The following is an 18,948-nucleotide window of genomic DNA, read 5'->3' on the forward strand; positions in this document are numbered from 1 at the left end:
GTGTAGTGTAAGGTTTGGCCTTTTCAAAAAGAACAAAATGCAAAGTTTAACTCGTGAAATACAGTCTCGTGCGTGCTAACCTAAAGTAATGTGCCTAACAAACAATAATCATTCCTTCCTCACATTTCTTGGACATTTCCTCCCAATTTTTTTTAATTTCAAACATTATGTCCCATCATTAATTTTTTTTATGCTAAAAGTTTGGTTTCAACTAGTAAAAGTATTTACCCATCTAAATGCCCTGTAATGAATCTAAGACTGCATGGTTAAATCGGAATTGTCAATTTAACAATCGGATTCTAACCGATCAAAATTGTGGATTCAATTAGATTCGAACCGGCGCTATCAATTTGAAACCGTAACCGTGGCCGATGGTTAACAACCCGAATTGGCGAGAGGAAATCTATTGCATCGATCAAAATAAAAAAGAAAAATGTAATGATTGATATTGTTCAATTTATAATTGAGACATTTCCTTTTGAAAGAATAATTTATTTGAGAGAATATGCCAATTCTTTTACAGGTAGAAAATAATCAACTAGCTGTGATGAAATATACCTCAGCTGTCTACACTCAATAAAAGTACTACTTTATAAAATCAAGAAATGTGTATTGTTTTTGTTCGGTTTATTATACACAAACTCATCATAATATCACAACCTTTTGATTTATTATGAAATTAACACTAAAAAGCTTGACATGTCGAATGTAAAACACGGTAAGGCGTGCCATGTCAACTCTCTGATAACGAAACTTATTCGTGGGAAACAAATTTAACATGTCGACCATATTTCGACATTCAAAAGATCGTACCCTAAATTGCAAAATGAGTCAAAGTTCATCACAGTGTATTTGCAATCAAGATTCAAGAAAGATGATAAGCTTCTAAGTTAGTACTTAATACAGCAATGTGTGGTTTATAAACAGGGCAATGGAAAAAGAAACACACAAACCTGGATAAATTTCTTGCAGAAAGTTGTAGTTATGGTGCTGTTAGTGTAGCTGTTCGTTCTTTACTCGGGTCTGATCTTGTTCCAGTGCAGCACTCAAAGTCCAAATGCAGCAATAGCCGATATACCCAGTTCAACGCATAAAGGGTTGAGACCGGGTTCTTTCAACAAGCTAAATGCGCAAAATCCATAATAGGAGTGGTAAATATCTGGCAACACCCGCGGGAATTTACTGAAACCACCATACTGGCACAAGAGAGATCCATCCATGGTCAAGCCGGAAACACAACTTTCAGACAATGAAAACTACATGAAGAAAACCACAGATCCCGAGAGGAGATGATGAAAAGTAGCATATTACACAAATTCATTACCAATAACAGTGTCAAATTGATGCAACCATATATATCTATGATATATTCAGTCTAAATAGTCGAGAAATAACATGTCAGATCAATATACTCTTGCTGCATGCAGTTATTGTTTGGAGTTTCATGGTTTTTGACAACTACAAAACAGAGTTATGGGAAACAATGGAAATAGAGGTAATGCATTTCAAAATTTCAAGGTTCTACTTAACATAATAGTCCAATTATTAGTCACCAAAGGAGAGGAGAAAAGCACCTTATATTGACAAGTCAGCAAAAATCCACGCAATGCTTCCTCGTTTATGAATTTATCGGCTTGTAGAATCCTTAGAGTTCCTCCCACCCTAAAAAGTTTGATACTACTTCAGTTACAAATACAAGAAATGACAAAGATTAAAAGAAGAACCCACACAAGGATCATTAAAACACACCAAAACGCGTAACACGTATCAGTTGGCTTGTTCGCTCTACCTCGGAAGCCACCATCTTCGAATGCCTGCTTCTGCAACATAACACACGAGGTCTCGTTAAGGAAAAAGTTAAAAACTATTCTCTCAAGCTCAGTGTATTCTATGCTTCTTTTTGGACAGGAGACCTAATTATTTATGACTTAATCTGAACTCAAAATAAAACGATATTCCAGGTATAATTTTACTTCACTTATTCTTAGTTCTGCATCCACAACATTGAAATAGACTTGGCTAATGTTTTCTGTAACTTAATAGAGCATAAACCTGCAAACTCCAATCCAGAAGCAATGGCACATTGATGACATCAGAGGATGCTTTTTCAGATAGTGAATCTTCTCCCAAGAACCCCATCAGTTTAAGAGATGCAACAGCACAATAAGTGGCACCACCTGTGACACTAAATCAATTCAAATCAGTAAGTGTTAAAAATATCTGAAAGAAGTGACCAACCACGAACTGAAAGGTCTCCATCTTAAATAACCAGTGTTGATTGCTTGATCATAAACATAACGAAGAAAAATGGGGAGGAATTGGCAGGTTCATTGCGTTCATAATTTCTGAAAGAAACCACCCCATAGCAAATGAACTAAGAGATTTGACGATTTTCAAATCCACTCACCATGAGATTCTGCACCTGGAATCAGTCCAAATCCACCGTCATACGACTGCAGGCAAAGTCAATTGGCAAGTTCTTGAATATACTATTGGTGAATATCGGATGAGCTAAGTTAAGAAGTTAGGGGAACTACCTGACAATTTCTAATAAATTCCTTAGCCTTCTCACGATCCATGCCGGTCCAATTCTTCAACATTGAACAAATGGCCGCTGAAGACATCAAAAACTACATAGTTGAATCATCATTCAGAAGAAAATGAAACTTGACTATCCATTATAGGAGTTTCTTACCTGCACAAAACACAAAGCGGAGATCTGTTTCTCCTCCAGTGTGAATGGGCATAAAACTAGGACATATGAAACATCAGTTATCACGCCAAGCAAAAGGAAGATAAAATGAATAGCAGGATCAGGCACTAAAAGCCCTACAAGTAGACGAGATAACCATCGAAATAGATTAATAACAAGGGCAAATGATGAACTAAAATAGTACCATCCATTAGGCTGTTGCAGAGTTCTCATTGATTTCAATAATACTTCAGAGTCTATTTGAGATAAATCATAGCCAACAGTCTTTAATATTGCCAATGCACAATACGTGCTTGCTAGGTGACTGCCATTGAGTTGTGCAGCCTGCACAGACGTATTTAAACAAATTAATCAAATACCGCAGCAACAAAAAAATGAACACGGCCTTTGCATTTGATGCCTAAATATGCTATAAACAATTTCGTACCCCATTATTATCTGATTTGAATTGGGAGCTTCTGGAACCATGGAATCCGTAGAACTGGCCTGTGCAGATAGTACACATGTTCATATAAATATATCAATGCTGTAGCATTACCTCTGTCCTAAAAGGAAAATCTCAGTGAGTTACCTCACCATTTTCAAATGTTCTGCCATTCTTTGGATGAGCTTGAAGTGATAAAACCCAATTAATGACTGCTTCTTTGTCAATCTAACGAAAGATAGAACAGATTGTCAAAAAATATATCTTCTGAGCCAAATGCTAAACTGTCATCTACAACTACAAGCAGAAACTGATGCACAATGCCACTCATGGCAGCAACGTTGAAGGCTCAAGCTCTAATTATGCTATTTAAACCCCCAAGAATCATTCTCGAACTATAACTAACAGCAAAACTAAATGAAGATTACAATCCAGATTTGAGCCTCCAGCCGAAACATGTATCCAAAACCTCAGTTCGGCTGACCATAAACCTGCTCAAAACCCTTTCTAGACCCGTCTATCCATTTATAAAACCTCAACAGCCTCGAATGCAACAATAAAAGGTAGCTAAACAAGGCTGCGGATTAAAAAACTATTTCGCATAACACTGTCGAGTGGAAGGCAACCTTCACTATTAGTTGCTCGAAACAAAACCTAGTGTCAGTGCACAGCTGATGGTTAAGAAAATTTCATATACGACTTTATTCGTAGTTCAAATCAATACAAACACACCATATTACTAAGAACATAGTGCCTTGTTATATCTATATTCCAATATTTACTTGAGGAATGTCAGTTCATCACACTTACTAATAATAAATCACATAGCTTAAGTACAGCTGTGACGTTATAAAACTGACATCATAAATATCTAATGCTATTTCCCAAAATAGCAAGGGAGTATTTCACACTAACTACTTATAGTAGGAGTACTAAACTTCTAATTTCACCCTTTACATTATTGCAATTAGCAAATTTTTATAACATCATAATATGGCGCAGTTACTCAACCCAAAAATCCGAAATCAAGTTCAATAAAAAAGTAAACTTTATGATAAAATCAATCCCTGCATCTACAAACAAGTTCAGATTCGAGCATAATTTTCGATAAAAAAAAAAGCTTAAAATTTCACAAAAGGACATGGGAGGGGGATGAATAGGAAATAGAATTATGGAAAGAGGAGATACTCGATCGAGAGCGGCGAAGATGTCGAGGCCGGAGATGACGAAGTAGGCGAGAGTGAGGCGGTTGATCTCTTGGGCTTGATAGGGAGCAGGTAGCCCCCGATACATCATCTCCAGATAGTATATATGCCGATCCTTCTCGAAGCTCAGCGATTCTGAGTCGAAATCCCAGAGTTCCTCATCTTCCATTGTTGAATTTTTTAGGTTTCCGCCGCAAATCTGCAAGTATGAGAGTGAGTATTTTTAAAATAGATTTCTTTTCAACAGAGAAAACAGATTCGTAAGAGTTGGGCTGTAGAATTTTGATTTTGAGAGTACAAAAATGATACTCCACGGTTCCTTAAAATGGAGCATCTTTGTATTAGATATTCCTTAAAATTAAATCAATTTTATTTAAGAAAGATTTTCTTTCTAATGGGGTGGATATATTTTACCTTAATAATATTTCACTAATTTTTTTCTCTGTCTCTTTTTTATTTAACTAATTTTGCAATAAAATTAATGTTATTTTAAAAATTATTTATTTTTCAAAGACAAAGGGATTACTATTTAACTAATACATCCGTCTCACATTAAGTGTCACATTTTGTCATTTCGATCCGTCCCACAATAAGAGTCACATTCCACTTTTACCATAAATGATAAGTAGACCTCACATTCCACCAACCAATTGTACTCATATTTTATTATAAAACTTATATATATATATATATATATATATATATATATATATATATATATATATATAGATTCATGATCAATTGAGATTTTTTAAGCTAATTGAGAAATGAGATGCAATCTCAGCCACTCATTTTTATTAAATGAGTGGTCAAGAATTTGCCACATAAAAAATATTTTTACATTAATTAATTGTGAAAGGGCAGAATAGTAATTCCTCACCCACCCCCACATTCCCTGCCACACCATCGAATTTCCCCTCAAAACCTCCATCTCCGCCGCCGCACCACACACCTCCACCCTTCGCCGCCGTCGATGCTCCGGAGAAAGTCGTCGAGCTCGGCAACCAGATCTCGAACCTCACCCTCGCCGACACTCAGAAGCTCGTCGAGTACCTCCAGGACAAGCTCGGCGTCTCCGCCGCCTCCTTCGTCCCCTTCGACGTGGTGATCGACGACGTGCCAAGCAACTCAAGGATCGCGACGATTAAGGTGGTTAGGGCTCTGACGAGCCTGGCGCTGAAGGAGGCGAAGAAATTGATTGAAGGATTGCCGAAGAAATTCAAGGAAAGAGTGACGAAGGAGGAGGCGGAGGAGGCGAAGAAGCAGCTCGAGGAGGCCGGCGCGAAGATCTCCATTTTAGCGCGATGCAGAGGAAATTTCGATCGACTAATTTTGTGCGGTAAATGAATTTTGATTTCTGGTTCGATTTCGTCTGAATTTGGAAATAGATGAGTAGATGCAGTTCATAATCTGAATTTGTGATTCAATTGAGCTCGATTTTCTATTTCAATTCCCACTGCCGAAAAATTTGTTTTGCACTGTGCTATAAACAAAAGCTGCTGTTTATTAAAGATAAACAAATTTGAATTGGTAATTTTAAAATTGAGAAATTTCATCATACGTTTGGGAATGGTAATTGAATTGTAAGAAATTCAAATAGATTTGGAATTGAAGCTCCGATTCGGAATTGAAGCTCCGCAAAAGCGTTGTAGCTTGTGTGGATCAGATCGAAGCATATGGTGACGTTGTTGCTTGTGTGGATCAGAACGAAGCATTCGGTGAATCCTTATAAGTGTTATTTTTTAGTTGTTGATATTTTAATACGAGTTGTTGACATTTGATATTCTCGTAATTGATATGTGAATTATAAGTGTTATTTTTAGTTGTTGACATTTTAATACGAGTTGTTGACATTTGATATTCTCGGTATTCAAATGTGAATTGTAAGTGTTATTTTTTAGTTGTTGACATTTGATATTCTCGGTATTCAAATGTGAATTATAAGTGTTATTTTTTAGTTGTTGACATTTTAATACGAGATGTTGACATTTGATATTCTCGGTATTGATATGTGAATTGTAAGTGTTATTTTTTAGTTGTGGACATTTTAATACGAGTTGTTGACATTTGATATTCTCGGTATTCAAATGTGAATTGTAAGTGTTATTTTTTAGTTGTTGACATTTTAATACGAGTTGTTGGCATTTGATATTCTCGGTATTGATATGTGAATTGTAAGTGTTATCTTTTAGTTGTTGACATTTTAATACGAGCTGTTGACATTTGATATTCTGACTATTGAAATGAAATGACACTTATACCCTCGTGTTGACATAATGTGATAGCTGTTGACATTTAGTTAATCTTGTGGATAAGTGGCTGATATTGCATCTCATTTCTCAATTTAGCTAAATAATCTCAACCTAACAGGACCTTATATATATATATATATATAGGGGTGCGTTATATTGATAACCCCTAAATATCGTAATAACCCTATAACTAAATCTGGACCGCACATTTTTAAAATCACGCGGTTGAGATTCAAACTTAGATTTACTTCATAAAAAAAAGGTGTAGGGGTAAAACTGTCATTTCGCTCAGGATAAAATTTACATATCCAAATTTCGCTCATTTAATTTCTTAATTTCGCTCATTGTATCATTTTATCAGTCAGTCAAAGTATCATTTTATCAAGTCAGAGTATCATTCTATCCGACAAACCTATCATTCTATGCAATAAACCTAATATATATCATTTTATCATTTTATCAGTCAGTCAAAAGTATCATTTTATCAACTCAGAGTATCATTTTTATAAGGTTACTGTCATTTTATCCGCTTAGATTATCATTTTATCATGTAAAAGTATCATTTTATTAAACAAAAATGTCATTTTATACACCAAAAATACCTATCATTCTATCGGCAGAAAGTATCATTCTATCCGGCAAAACTATCATTCTATCGGCTGAAAGTATCATTCTATCCGGCAAAACTATCATTTTATCATTTTATCATTTTACGTGATATTTGGCGAAATTCAGAGTATCATTTTATCAGTCAAGAGTATCACTTTATCAACTCAGAGTATCATTCTATCCGGCAAAACTATCATTCTATGCAATAAACTATCTTTTTATACACCAAAAATACATATCATTCTATCGGCAGAAAGTATCATTCTATCCGGCAAAACTATCATTCTATCGGCGGAAAGTATCATTCTATCCGGCAAAACTATCATTTTATCAATTTTATGTCATTTTGTCACGTTAAAGTATCATTTTATCAGCTTAAATGCAATTTCTTCAGCTAAACTATCATTTTTATAAGGTAACTGTCATTTTATCCGCTTAGATTATCATTTTATCATGTAAAAGTATCATTTTATTAAACAAAAAGTCATTTTATACACCAAAAATACCTATCATTCTATCGGCAGAAAGTATCATTCTATCCGGCAAAACTATCATTCTATCGGCTGAAAGTATCATTCTATCCGGCAAAACTACCATTTTATCATTTTATCATTTTACGTGATATTTGGCTAAATTCAGAGTATCATTTTATCAGTCAAGAGTATCATTTTATCAACTCAGAGTATCATTCTATCCGGCAAAACTATCATTCTATGCAATAAACTATCATTCTATCAGTCAAAAATACCTATCATTCTATCGGCTGAAAGTATCATTCTACCCGACAAAACTATCATTCTATCGGCTGAAAGTATCATTCTATCCGGCAAAACTATCATTTTATCAATTTTATGTAATTTTGTCACGTTAAAGTATCATTTTATCAGCTTAAATGCAATTTCTTCAGCTAAACTATCATTTTTATAAGGTTACTGTCATTTTATCCGCTTAGATTATCATTTTATCATGTAAAAGTATCATTTTATTAAACAAAAATGTCATTTTATACACCAAAAATACCTATCATTCTATCGTCAGAAAGTATCATTCTATCCGGCAAAACTATCATTCTATCGGCTGAAAGTATCATTCTATCCGTCAAAACTATCATTTTATCATTTTATCATTTTACGTGATATTTGGCGAAATTCAGAGTATCTTTTTATCAGTCAAGAGTATCATTTTATCAACTCAGAGTATCATTCTATCCGGCAAAACTATCATTCTAAGCAATAAACTATCATTCTATCAGTCAAAAATACCTATCATTCTATCAGCTGAAAGTATCATTCTACCCGGCAAAACTATCATTCTATCGGCTGAAAGTATCATTCTATCCGGCAAAACTATCGTTTTATCAATTTTATGTCATTTTGTCACGTTAAAGTATCATTTTATCAGCTTAAATGCAATTTCTTCAGCTAAACTATCATTTTTATAAGGTTACTGTCATTTTATCCGCTTAGATTATCATTTTATCATGTAAAAGTATCATTTTATTAAACAAAAATGTCATTTTATACACCAAAAATACCTATCATTCTATCGGCAGAAAGTATCATTCTATCCGGCAAAACTATCATTCTATCGGCTGAAAGTATCATTCTATCCGGCAAAACTATCATTTTATCATTTTATCATTTTACGTGATATTTGGCGAAATTCAGAGTATCATTTTATCAGTCAAGAGTATCATTTTATCAACTCAGAGTATCATTCTATCCGGCAAAACTATCATTCTATGCAATAAACCTATCATTTTATCATTTTATCAGTTAGTCAAAAGTATCATTTTATCAACTCAGAGTATCATTCTATCCGGCAAAACTATCATTCTATGCAATAAACCTATCATTTTATCATTTTACGTGATATTTGGCGAAATTCAGAGTATCATTTTATCATTCAGAGTATCATTTTATCAACTCAGAGTATCATTCTATCCGGCAAAACTATCATTCTATGCAATAAACCTAACATATATCATTTTATCATTTTACGTGATATTTGGCGAAACTCAGAAATTAAATGAGCGAAATGACATATTTACCCCTCCGCCTTTTTTATGAAGTAGAGTATCATTCTATCTGGAAAAACTATCATTTTATGCAATAAACCTAAAATATATCATTTTATCATTTTACGTGATATTTGGCGAAATTCAGAAATTAAATGAGGGAAATGACATATTTACCCCTCCGCCTTTTTTTATGAAGTAAATCTAACTTTGAATCTCAGCCACGAGATTAGAAATATGTGCGGTCCAGATTTGGTTATAGGGTTATTACGATATTTAAGGGTTATCATATGATCACGACTCTCTCTCTCTCTCTCTCTATATATATATATATATATATATATATAGGGTTGCACTATTCTCCTTTTCCACTCTAAGATCCTTTTTCTCTTCTTAATAATAGCCATTAGATCCATCCAATCAATGGACCACGTTAATCCTTATTAATTATTTTCGCGTTGCATTATAGCTCCTTTCGTTGTGCATTATGGGGGTAATTTAGTAAAATCCCTAAATTGGAACCGCCTTTTGTTTTGGGAGGTGCGAAGGTCACGGGATTTGCAATCTTCCACTCTTCAGTTTTCTCCCATTTACTCCAGCCGACTCCTCAACTCTCCCACTCCTTCCCCTCTCTCAACCCTACTTACATCCGCCACATTTCGAATTCCACAGCCTCCGCCACCGATTTGCGTCGATTCCACTCCACCGCAGTTACCGCTGCCACAAAATCGACCGACGTTGTCATGTTTGCACGCCATATTCAACAAATCGAGCAGGTATGCATTATGAAATCAGTCAACTAAGCGTATGCCTAGACTTTAGGATATCGTTTTTACCCAGGTAATCGTCTAGGGTTTTCTCTGATTATGAGTCCGCGACATTGTGTTGGGTTTACCACGTCTCGGTGCAAGTATCTTATTTATTTCGGTTTATTCCAGATCAAAAATGACAAAAAGAGGTCGTCCCCCCGCGCAAGCATCGCAGGAAGCAGGTAAATTGCACCCGTTGGTTGTGCATTTCAGTAGTATGAATACGAATAGCCTTATTTAGATGTCTAGTTTAATTACGTGCTGTACAACTAGCATTTTAGGGGTATTGTGATGTCCAGTGCTCAAGAGTATATACATGTATTGTTTATTAGGATTAGTGCATTATGTATATGGTTGGATATTCATTGAATGTTTTGAATTGTGCATTATGTAGAGTAGGTAGTGTGTTGCAGAATGCATTATGGAAGAATTCCGTGTGCATTTTTTAGGCCTGACAGTGCATTATGTATCATTATGTATGCATTATGTTGCTTTTAACATTGGTCATTGGTTGTATTGGTTTGTTGCCTCAGATTTTTACAGATTTGATTAGTGCATTATGTCTACACTGAAACCGTCAATATGTGCAGAAAAGTATGCAATATGTATGGTGTTGTGTGTTTTAGTGACTACAATCAGTAAATAGTACATATGTGCATTTTTTAGTTTGTACTGTGCATTATTGAACATGATTTATGCATTATGTTTACTAAATTATGCATTACTAAGCGTATTGGGTGTGTACTAATATTTACCCAGTCAGGATGAGTGGTATTCATTATATGCAGTAAATTATGCAATATGTAGGGTGTTGTGTGTTTTAGTGACTAAACTCAGGAAAGAGTACATATGTGCATTTTTTAGTATAGACTGTGCATTATGGAACATAATTTATGCATTATGTTTACTAAATTATGCATTACTAAGGGTATTGGGTTTGTTGTAATAGCTGCCCAGTTAGTATGAAAGTTTTTTTATTATGTTGTGTTGGTACTGCATTGTGAATCAGTAATAGTGCATTTTTTTGTAGTATTGTGTGCATTATATGAGTGGTATTATTTATATTGTTTAATACATTTTATGTGTAACACATGTGCATTTTTGTGTTTAGACAATGCATTATGAGTAATTTTTAATGCATTATGAGGTTGTATTATGCATTATTTCATATGATATATGCATTAATATGTAAAAAGCTAGCAGCATTATTTATTCTGATTTATTGATAATGTTTTGATGTTTTACTTTGTTTGTTCCATATCAGAGAAACGGCTAAGATCAGACATTGACGATGCAGTTGACGATGTTATTCCAGTTGACGAGAATTGTGGTTTGGAGTGAGTTTTGGTTCGGCTATAAGGAGATCTTGGTTAATGGGTAAACTAATATTCGGATAGATGTTTCAATTTAAAACTGTACTTTTTCGCAACTTAATAAGTGCGTTTGGATATTAGCTAATGATTTAGATTTGGGTAAATTGTCTGTATTCAGCATTATAGATTGTGCATTGTGTTTTACAATCTGTGCATTACTCCTTTATCGACTGTCATTATTTGCAATGTAGTGTTCGTTACGATAATAATTGTGTATATGCAAAGTCTGAGCATTATGTGTAATTATATCGTCATTATTTACAGTTAATTATGCATTATAAGAAGTATGCATGATAAATTTAAAGTGGATATAAACGTTGTTCGGGGGTGCATGATTTATTTCAACTGGATATAAATTCAACATTAGATAAATTAGTGCATTATTTGATTAAAACGTTGCATTATTTACCAAGAAATTATCATTATTTAAAATTTTGTATTGAATAAGACGTATCAACGGGCTGCATTATTTATTCCAATAAGTGAATTTTTTAATTTAACCGTTTTGCCAGAATTCAGGGGTCCATGGAATATTAAAATCGGATATCAATTCTGCAATAGACATTTTAGTGCATTATTTTACTAAAACGTTGCATTATGACCTAGAAAAAAAAATTGGGAACAAACAAAATAATTCATCAGAACACAACTGATACAAAGTTGTTTAAATAAAAACCAAACGTTGCATTATGACAGATATAAAGTTCCAATAACAATAACAAAAACAAAAACATGACCTAGTGCAAGACACAAGATGTTGCTATATGTACGTACTATACCCTAGCCCCTAATCTTATTAAACCCTGGGGGAAAACAAGAAACGTGTGCCAAGCATCGTATCACGGTACATCTTATTCGAATGCATTGCAGTTCACATAATTTGCATTATACAGTCAATAATATGCATTACTCGCTACAATTTGGTGCATTATTCGAATTGTTTTACAATTTGTAATTAATGTGTGCGTACTATACCCTAGCCCCTAATCTTATTAAACCCTCGGGGGAAACAAGAACCGTGTGCCAAACAACGAAACACAGTAAATCTTATTCGTATGCATTGCAGTTCACATAATTTGCATTATACAGTCAATAATATGCATTAGTCGCTACAATTTGGTGCATTATTCGAATTGTTTTACAATTTGTAATTAATGTGTACGTACTATACCCTAGCCCCTAATCTTATTAAACCCTTGGGGGAAACAAGAACCGTGTGCCAAACAACGAAACACGGTAAATCTTATTCGTATGCATTGCAGTTCACATAATTTGCATTATACAGTTAATAATATGCATTACTCGCTACAATTTGGTGCATTATTCGAATTGTTTTACAATTTGTAATTAATGTGTGCGTACTATACCCTAGCCCCTAATCTTATTAAACCCTCGGGGGAAACAAGAACCGTGTGCCAAACAACGAAACACGGTAAATCTTATTCGTATGCATTGCAGTTCACATAATTTGCATTATACAGTTAATAATATGCATTACTCGCTACAATTTGGTGCATTATTCGAATTGTTTTACAATTTGTAATTAATGTGTGCGTACTATACCCTAGCCCCTAATCTTATTAAACCCTCGGGGGAAACAAGAACCGTGTGCCAAACAACGAAACACGGTAAATCTTATTCGTATGCATTGCAGTTCACATAATTTGCATTATACAGTCAATAATATGCATTATTCGCTACAATTTGGTGCATTATTCGAATTGTTTTACAATTTGTAATTAATGTGTACGTACTAAACCCTAGCCCCTAATCTTATTAAACCCTTGGGGGAAACAAGAACCGTGTGCCAAACAACGAAACACGGTAAATCTTATTCGTATGCATTGCAGTTCACATAATTTGCATTATACAGTTAATAATATGCATTACTCGCTACAATTTGGTGCATTATTCGAATTGTTTTACAATTTGTAATTAATGTGTACGTACTACACCCTAGCCCCTAATCTTATTAAACCCTTGGGGGAAACAAGAACCGTGTGCCAAACAACGAAATACGGTAAATTTTATTCGTATGCATTGCAGTTCAGATTTTGATCATTATATAGTCAAATATATCCATTACTCAATACCATATGTTGTCATACATAAACTGTTATTAAACCCTGGTGGGAAACAAGAAACGTGTGCCAAACATCGTATCACGGTACATCTTATTCGTATGCATTGCAGTTCACATAATTTGCATTATACATTCAATAATATGCATTACTCGCTACAATTTGGTGCATTATATGGATACAATCGATTCATCCTCAATTCGAAAAACACCTAACAACAATGAACAATAAAGCAATTCAAAATTCTCGAGATCAATTATACAATTATTCGATTCGCAAAGCAGCATTCGAATGAATGAATGAAAAATCACGGCTATTATAAATCATCAAATCAACATCGATCGATCAGCGCCGCACCTTCTTATGAAAATTCCGATGACAGTTGCAGGCGGCGCACCTCAAGGCGGCGGCGGTGTCGTCCTCACCGGTAGGCATGAACTCGCAGCAGCCATCGACGGCGTACTTGCCGATGAGCGGAATCGTCAATCTCCGCACCAATTGAAGTTTGATCACGTCGTTGCAGCGATTGAAGGATCCTTCTAGATTTTATTCAAATTGCGGTTTTGGATTCGATTTGATCGTCGGACTTGAGAGAACGAATCATTCTCTGGATTTCGAGAACAAATCACAGTAATTGAAGGATAGAATTCACTGGTGTTGACAACGATTTTGATGAATTAATTGATTGGCACAACGATTGCGTGAATATCTTCCTTCCAGATTGAAGACGATTTTGAGATATTGAAAATAAGGAAACACGTGAATTAAGGGGGAGAGAAACTGATCCACATTTGATTTCCATTTTAGCCCTTTTCGTGTTTTTTAATCATTAAATTTAATGTTTTTACAAACAAATTTAGGCCATAGGATTTGGAAAACCAAAGGCTAAGATCAAGAAGGAAAAAGGATGAAATATAGGAAAAGGAAATGAATACATCCATATATATATATATGTAGGACTTATAGTCCACTAACTTATTCAATTTCTTTACATTTCTTAAAATACGCACTGACACTAAATGTGACACTTAATGTAGGACGGAAGTAGTACATTTGAACAATGTGGGAATAGAACATTAGAGAAAATATCATAGTTAATACTTATTGTACATCCCAATTTTATAAGTCAAAAAATATTATTCACGCCTTGAAGTTATTTTTGATTGAAAATAGATCAAATAGTAAAAAATTATAATGAAATATCCATACTACTTTTAAAGTTCATGGATTAGTTACGTGCAATCTATAAAATTTATGTACCATTTATACAGTTCATTCAAATAGTAATAATATTGTGCCTAAATTAGAACAATCGAAAAAAAGAAAATATTTCAATTTTTGTTAATATTTAAAAGTTCAGACATTTTTACTGAAAAACTTAAACTTAAATTTAAGAGTTCAGACATTATTATGCTTTAATTGTTCTTTCTTTGACATTTTCGAATCTCGAACTCCCATACGCCACCTGTCTTGCTGTTTATTCAAGATTTATTTCTTGTTCCCTCTACATAAATTTTTAATCATCAATTTCTCCTTGGAGTCTCAACAAATAATTTAGAAATTTGGTTAATTATATGTAGTTAATCTACTATGCACTTGATTGATATTTTCTACATCTTCTAGTTTTACGCATCATACAAATAAATTTCAGAAGCTTATAAGATGTGATTTATAAATAAACATTACTTCATCCGTTCCTCATTTATAGTCCCAGTTTGAACTGACGTGAGTTTTAAGAAACATGAAGGAAAGTATTGAAAAAAGTTAATAGACTATAGGTCTATTTTTATATACTACTTCTCTATCGTACTATAAGTGACACATTTTTCTTTTGGAATGTCCCAACCTAAATGACACATTTTTTAAAATAAAAAAATCACTCTTTCTACTTTTTTCTCTTCTCTTACTTTATTATCTTCACTTAACTAACAAAACAGCATTATATAAAATTTCATGCCGAAAAATAAACGCTCCATTTAGATTGGGATGTAGGGGTAGTAATTAGTACTACAATATTTTAAAATGTGAGTTTAAGGATTTAGTGGAGGTTGTGATCCACTACCTAAAATGAAAAATTAAATTTTAAATTGTGGACATCACAAAATTACAAACTAGGGCATTATTTCGTAGACGGAAGTGGTTTTACATTTATTGACCCAACCTACTCGAAAAAACGAACCAAAATTTAAATTTTGATTTGTTTCGAACCAATTATTCTATTTTCAGTTATTTTCATCTTTATTGCTTAAGCTCGAAGATAGTAAAAGTTGGTAATTGATTTTGTAAAGGGAAATTAAGTCAAAGTGGATGACGGTATATTGGTAAACGTCATATTGTGACGACAACGCACACGGTAAGTTCAATTACACATGTTGGTTGTGTGCCAATTGCCATGGTGGCAATCAGCGGCATTTGAGGTGGCCGCGTTGTGTCACCTTTTTTGTTTTTAAGAATTTCATAGATTTTGTGTTTACCCTTTTTGTTTTTAAGAATGTCATACATTTTATTTTATCCTTTTACATTCCAAAATTTAATTATTAAATTCTTAATTTATGGGATGCTTTATTCAGATTTAGATAAAATAATAATAATTAAATGTTCTTAACTCATTTAATATTTTAAATTTATTTAGTAATTTATTTTTAAATAAATATTAAAGTTATTATCGTCAATTCGCCATAATGTTCAATTTTAAAGTCCTACATATTAAAATACTACAATTTAATGGAGTACTACTACTTATTTTATAGCACAGTTAAAAAATATAATATTACTTAAAAATAGAAAGAAAATTAAAATTCATACAAAATTCTTCCTAATATTTTCAAAAATATAAAATCTGTCTAATATATATGGTAGTATGGCAAAAATTACTACACCTAATATCACCGAAAATTAAATTCATACAAAATTAATTACAAATATATATAATTATTCCATATAAAAAGTTACAACGAAATATACCACAAACTACACGGAGAAATATCTAATTTGGTTTTAATTTGTATAACCCAATTTGTGAATTTGGTACTATAATACATGTTTAAAATAATATTAGGGTATATTAGCCAAAATAAAAACTATAGTGTGGAAAAAAACTATAGTATAGCAGAGACATTATGTCTCAAAATCTAACCCTAAAATTAAAATGAATAGCTATATAACCAAGCCTAAATTAAAATAATTAACCAAAAAGTTTAAGTCGTAATTTCTGAAATAAGAACTCCCTATCATAGAAATTAATTTCGCAGAACAATGATTTATCTAGAAAGGATTGTAATATTAGTTTGGTCGGCAAATTGGTGAATGAAGCTTCTTCCATCTTTCGTGTCAAAAATAGTGATCAATTTGTGATTAGGTAAATTGTGAATAGAGAAATTGTCTCCTTTTTTGGCAAACACATTCGTCAAATAATATATTACTATATATACATATACAATGCTTTATACTATGTATTTGGTAAAGATTGAAGTTGAGATAATAAAGTAAGAGAAATGATAAGAGAGTAAAATTCGAGAGAAGATAGACGTTTTGCCAAAAAGGAAAATGACTCAACTACATTGGGACAATCTAAAAAGAAATATGACTCAACTAACTTGAGACGAATGGAGTATCTTCTAGTATAATTGTGTTGCTCCTTTTTTTGGAAGTCTCTTAATTTTATATAAGCTGAAAACGATTGGATAATACTCCATCCGTTCCTAAAAAAAGTACGAACAATTTTTTTAGTTCATCTATGAAAAGTATGAATATTCTAATTTTAGAAACTATTTTCTCTCTAACGAGGCGAGACCCATTAATCACTAAAAATATTTTAATTAATTAAATTTTTTTTCTTACTTTATAATCATAATGTTAAACTAAATATTTATATTTCTCTGGAGGGAGCGGGGGAAAGATAAGTTTTATGCATGTGAATATTGCCAAAAGGTCGGATTATGTGAATATGGGCTTTTATCCAACTCCCAGACTGAGTCAATCCAATCTCACTCCCAAAGCTCAACTCACTTATTTTCAATAGCAAATTACATTGGATACCAAAGACCAACTTTATATAGTATGCAAGCGAAATAATATCATTTTCCACACCAATTACTCTATCTAGTCTGTCTATAATTACAATAATTCGAAACCGAACAGATCTGTATTTAAGAATGTTCAACTCAAGTGTTTGATAATACACTGAAGCACACCATCTTTAGCCCAATTCATCCTGTTACTGTATGCTTCAACTTTTGCTACCAAATCTTCAAACCCCCTTTTCACAGCCCCCACTTTGTTCCCATCTTCAACCGTTTCCGACATAGATTTGTTATCGAACTTCAGCCTCCGAGCCACGTCGTGAATTGCCTTAAGATCTTCCATGCAGAGGTTGGCGCTAATAATCATAAACGCAGTTATCTCCTTGTGCTTCCTGGCTGCAGTTTCCCGCTTGTTCAGAAGTGAATGGATCCATTTCCCGACTGCCCCAAACAGAATGGAGGCCGCTGCTGCTGCCGCTGCCACAGCCGGCCCGGCCGCTTCCCTCTTGGGGTTGGCGTTCGCAGCAGAAATCGCAGCCGTGGCCGCGAAGAACATGGCAGCGAGCGTGAAGAAAACAGCCGACACCTTCTTAGAGACATCCATGGAATCGATGCGCTTGACTAAGCTCTCATCCATGGATTTGAGCGTCGTCAGCATGACCAACTGCTCCTTATAATGGCAGGATAAATCATGGTTGAAGTAGTAGACGGTCAAAGGATCATTACCTGGCTTGTTTGTGAGTGCTGAGACGAACTCGGGCCCGTTGAGCCTGTTCACATAGTGTCTGCTGACAAAAGAGGCCAGTTTTCCATGATTCTTGGCGTCCTTCTGCAGATCACGGAACGCCGCGACGAATTCTTGGGCCATGAGGTCGGAGTAGGAGGCCATGTTAGAGGCCGGAGTTTCAGGCCCGAATCGGCTCATGTGGCTGCCCATCACCGTTTACGATAAATGAGAAGGGTCGGGCCGGGCCGGTTGCTTTGGAGAAGTGTGATGGGAGGCGGAAGAGGATGACTTGCGGTGCCTTGCTGGTGGATATAGTATAGATAGATAGATGGATAGAGAGAGTGTGCGAGGAGTAAAATGTTATATACATAAACGGTAGGGGAGTCGGGGACTATATATATATATATATATATATATAAATGGAGGGTGGGGCCGTGGGGGTGGGATTCATATAGAGGATGTTTTCAACAAAATTGGTGGAAACTGGAAGGGGAAATGGGTGAGGGAAGGGGGTAGCTTCTTCAACAAAAATCGGCTACACGTCTTTCTAAACTGGAAGGGAATATTTTAGGTTTCCACCGCAATTAATTTTAAAAATTGTTTATTTTTCAAAGACAAAGGGATTACTATTTAACTACTACATCCGTCTCACATTAAGCGTCATAAGTAGATCCCACATTCCTTCAACCAAATATATTCACATTTTATTATAAAAC

General features: G+C 34.1%; 3 protein-coding genes across 3 annotated transcripts; 1 reads left to right on the forward strand and 2 right to left on the reverse strand.

Moving 5' to 3' along the window:
* Positions 1-772: 772 nt before the first annotated feature.
* LOC121765796 (geranylgeranyl transferase type-1 subunit beta-like) lies at positions 773-4,654 on the reverse strand. The gene is made up of 11 exons (XM_042162032.1): positions 4,326-4,654; positions 3,290-3,365; positions 3,141-3,199; positions 2,898-3,037; positions 2,696-2,751; positions 2,538-2,614; positions 2,408-2,453; positions 2,053-2,177; positions 1,750-1,820; positions 1,575-1,662; positions 773-1,196 (listed from the first exon to the last, which is right to left on the reverse strand). Exons 1-11 carry the CDS (start codon positions 4,509-4,511, stop codon positions 1,047-1,049), a joined length of 1,074 nt encoding a protein of 357 aa, XP_042017966.1. The 5' UTR covers positions 4,512-4,654; the 3' UTR covers positions 773-1,046.
* Positions 4,550-11,370, forward strand: LOC121764494 (50S ribosomal protein L12, chloroplastic-like). Its single transcript, XM_042160506.1, has 3 exons — positions 4,550-4,555; positions 5,207-5,681; positions 11,294-11,370. Exons 1-3 carry the CDS (start codon positions 4,550-4,552, stop codon positions 11,368-11,370), a joined length of 558 nt encoding a protein of 185 aa, XP_042016440.1.
* Positions 11,371-17,641: 6,271 nt separating this feature from the next.
* On the reverse strand, positions 17,642-18,442 carry LOC121764495 (UPF0496 protein 1-like). The gene has a single exon (XM_042160507.1). It carries the CDS (start codon positions 18,440-18,442, stop codon positions 17,642-17,644), a length of 801 nt encoding a protein of 266 aa, XP_042016441.1.
* Positions 18,443-18,948: the final 506 nt, after the last annotated feature.

The sequence above is a fragment of the Salvia splendens genome, chromosome 14 (genome assembly GCF_004379255.2).
Source record: "Salvia splendens isolate huo1 chromosome 14, SspV2, whole genome shotgun sequence".
NCBI lineage: Eukaryota > Viridiplantae > Streptophyta > Magnoliopsida > Lamiales > Lamiaceae > Salvia > Salvia splendens.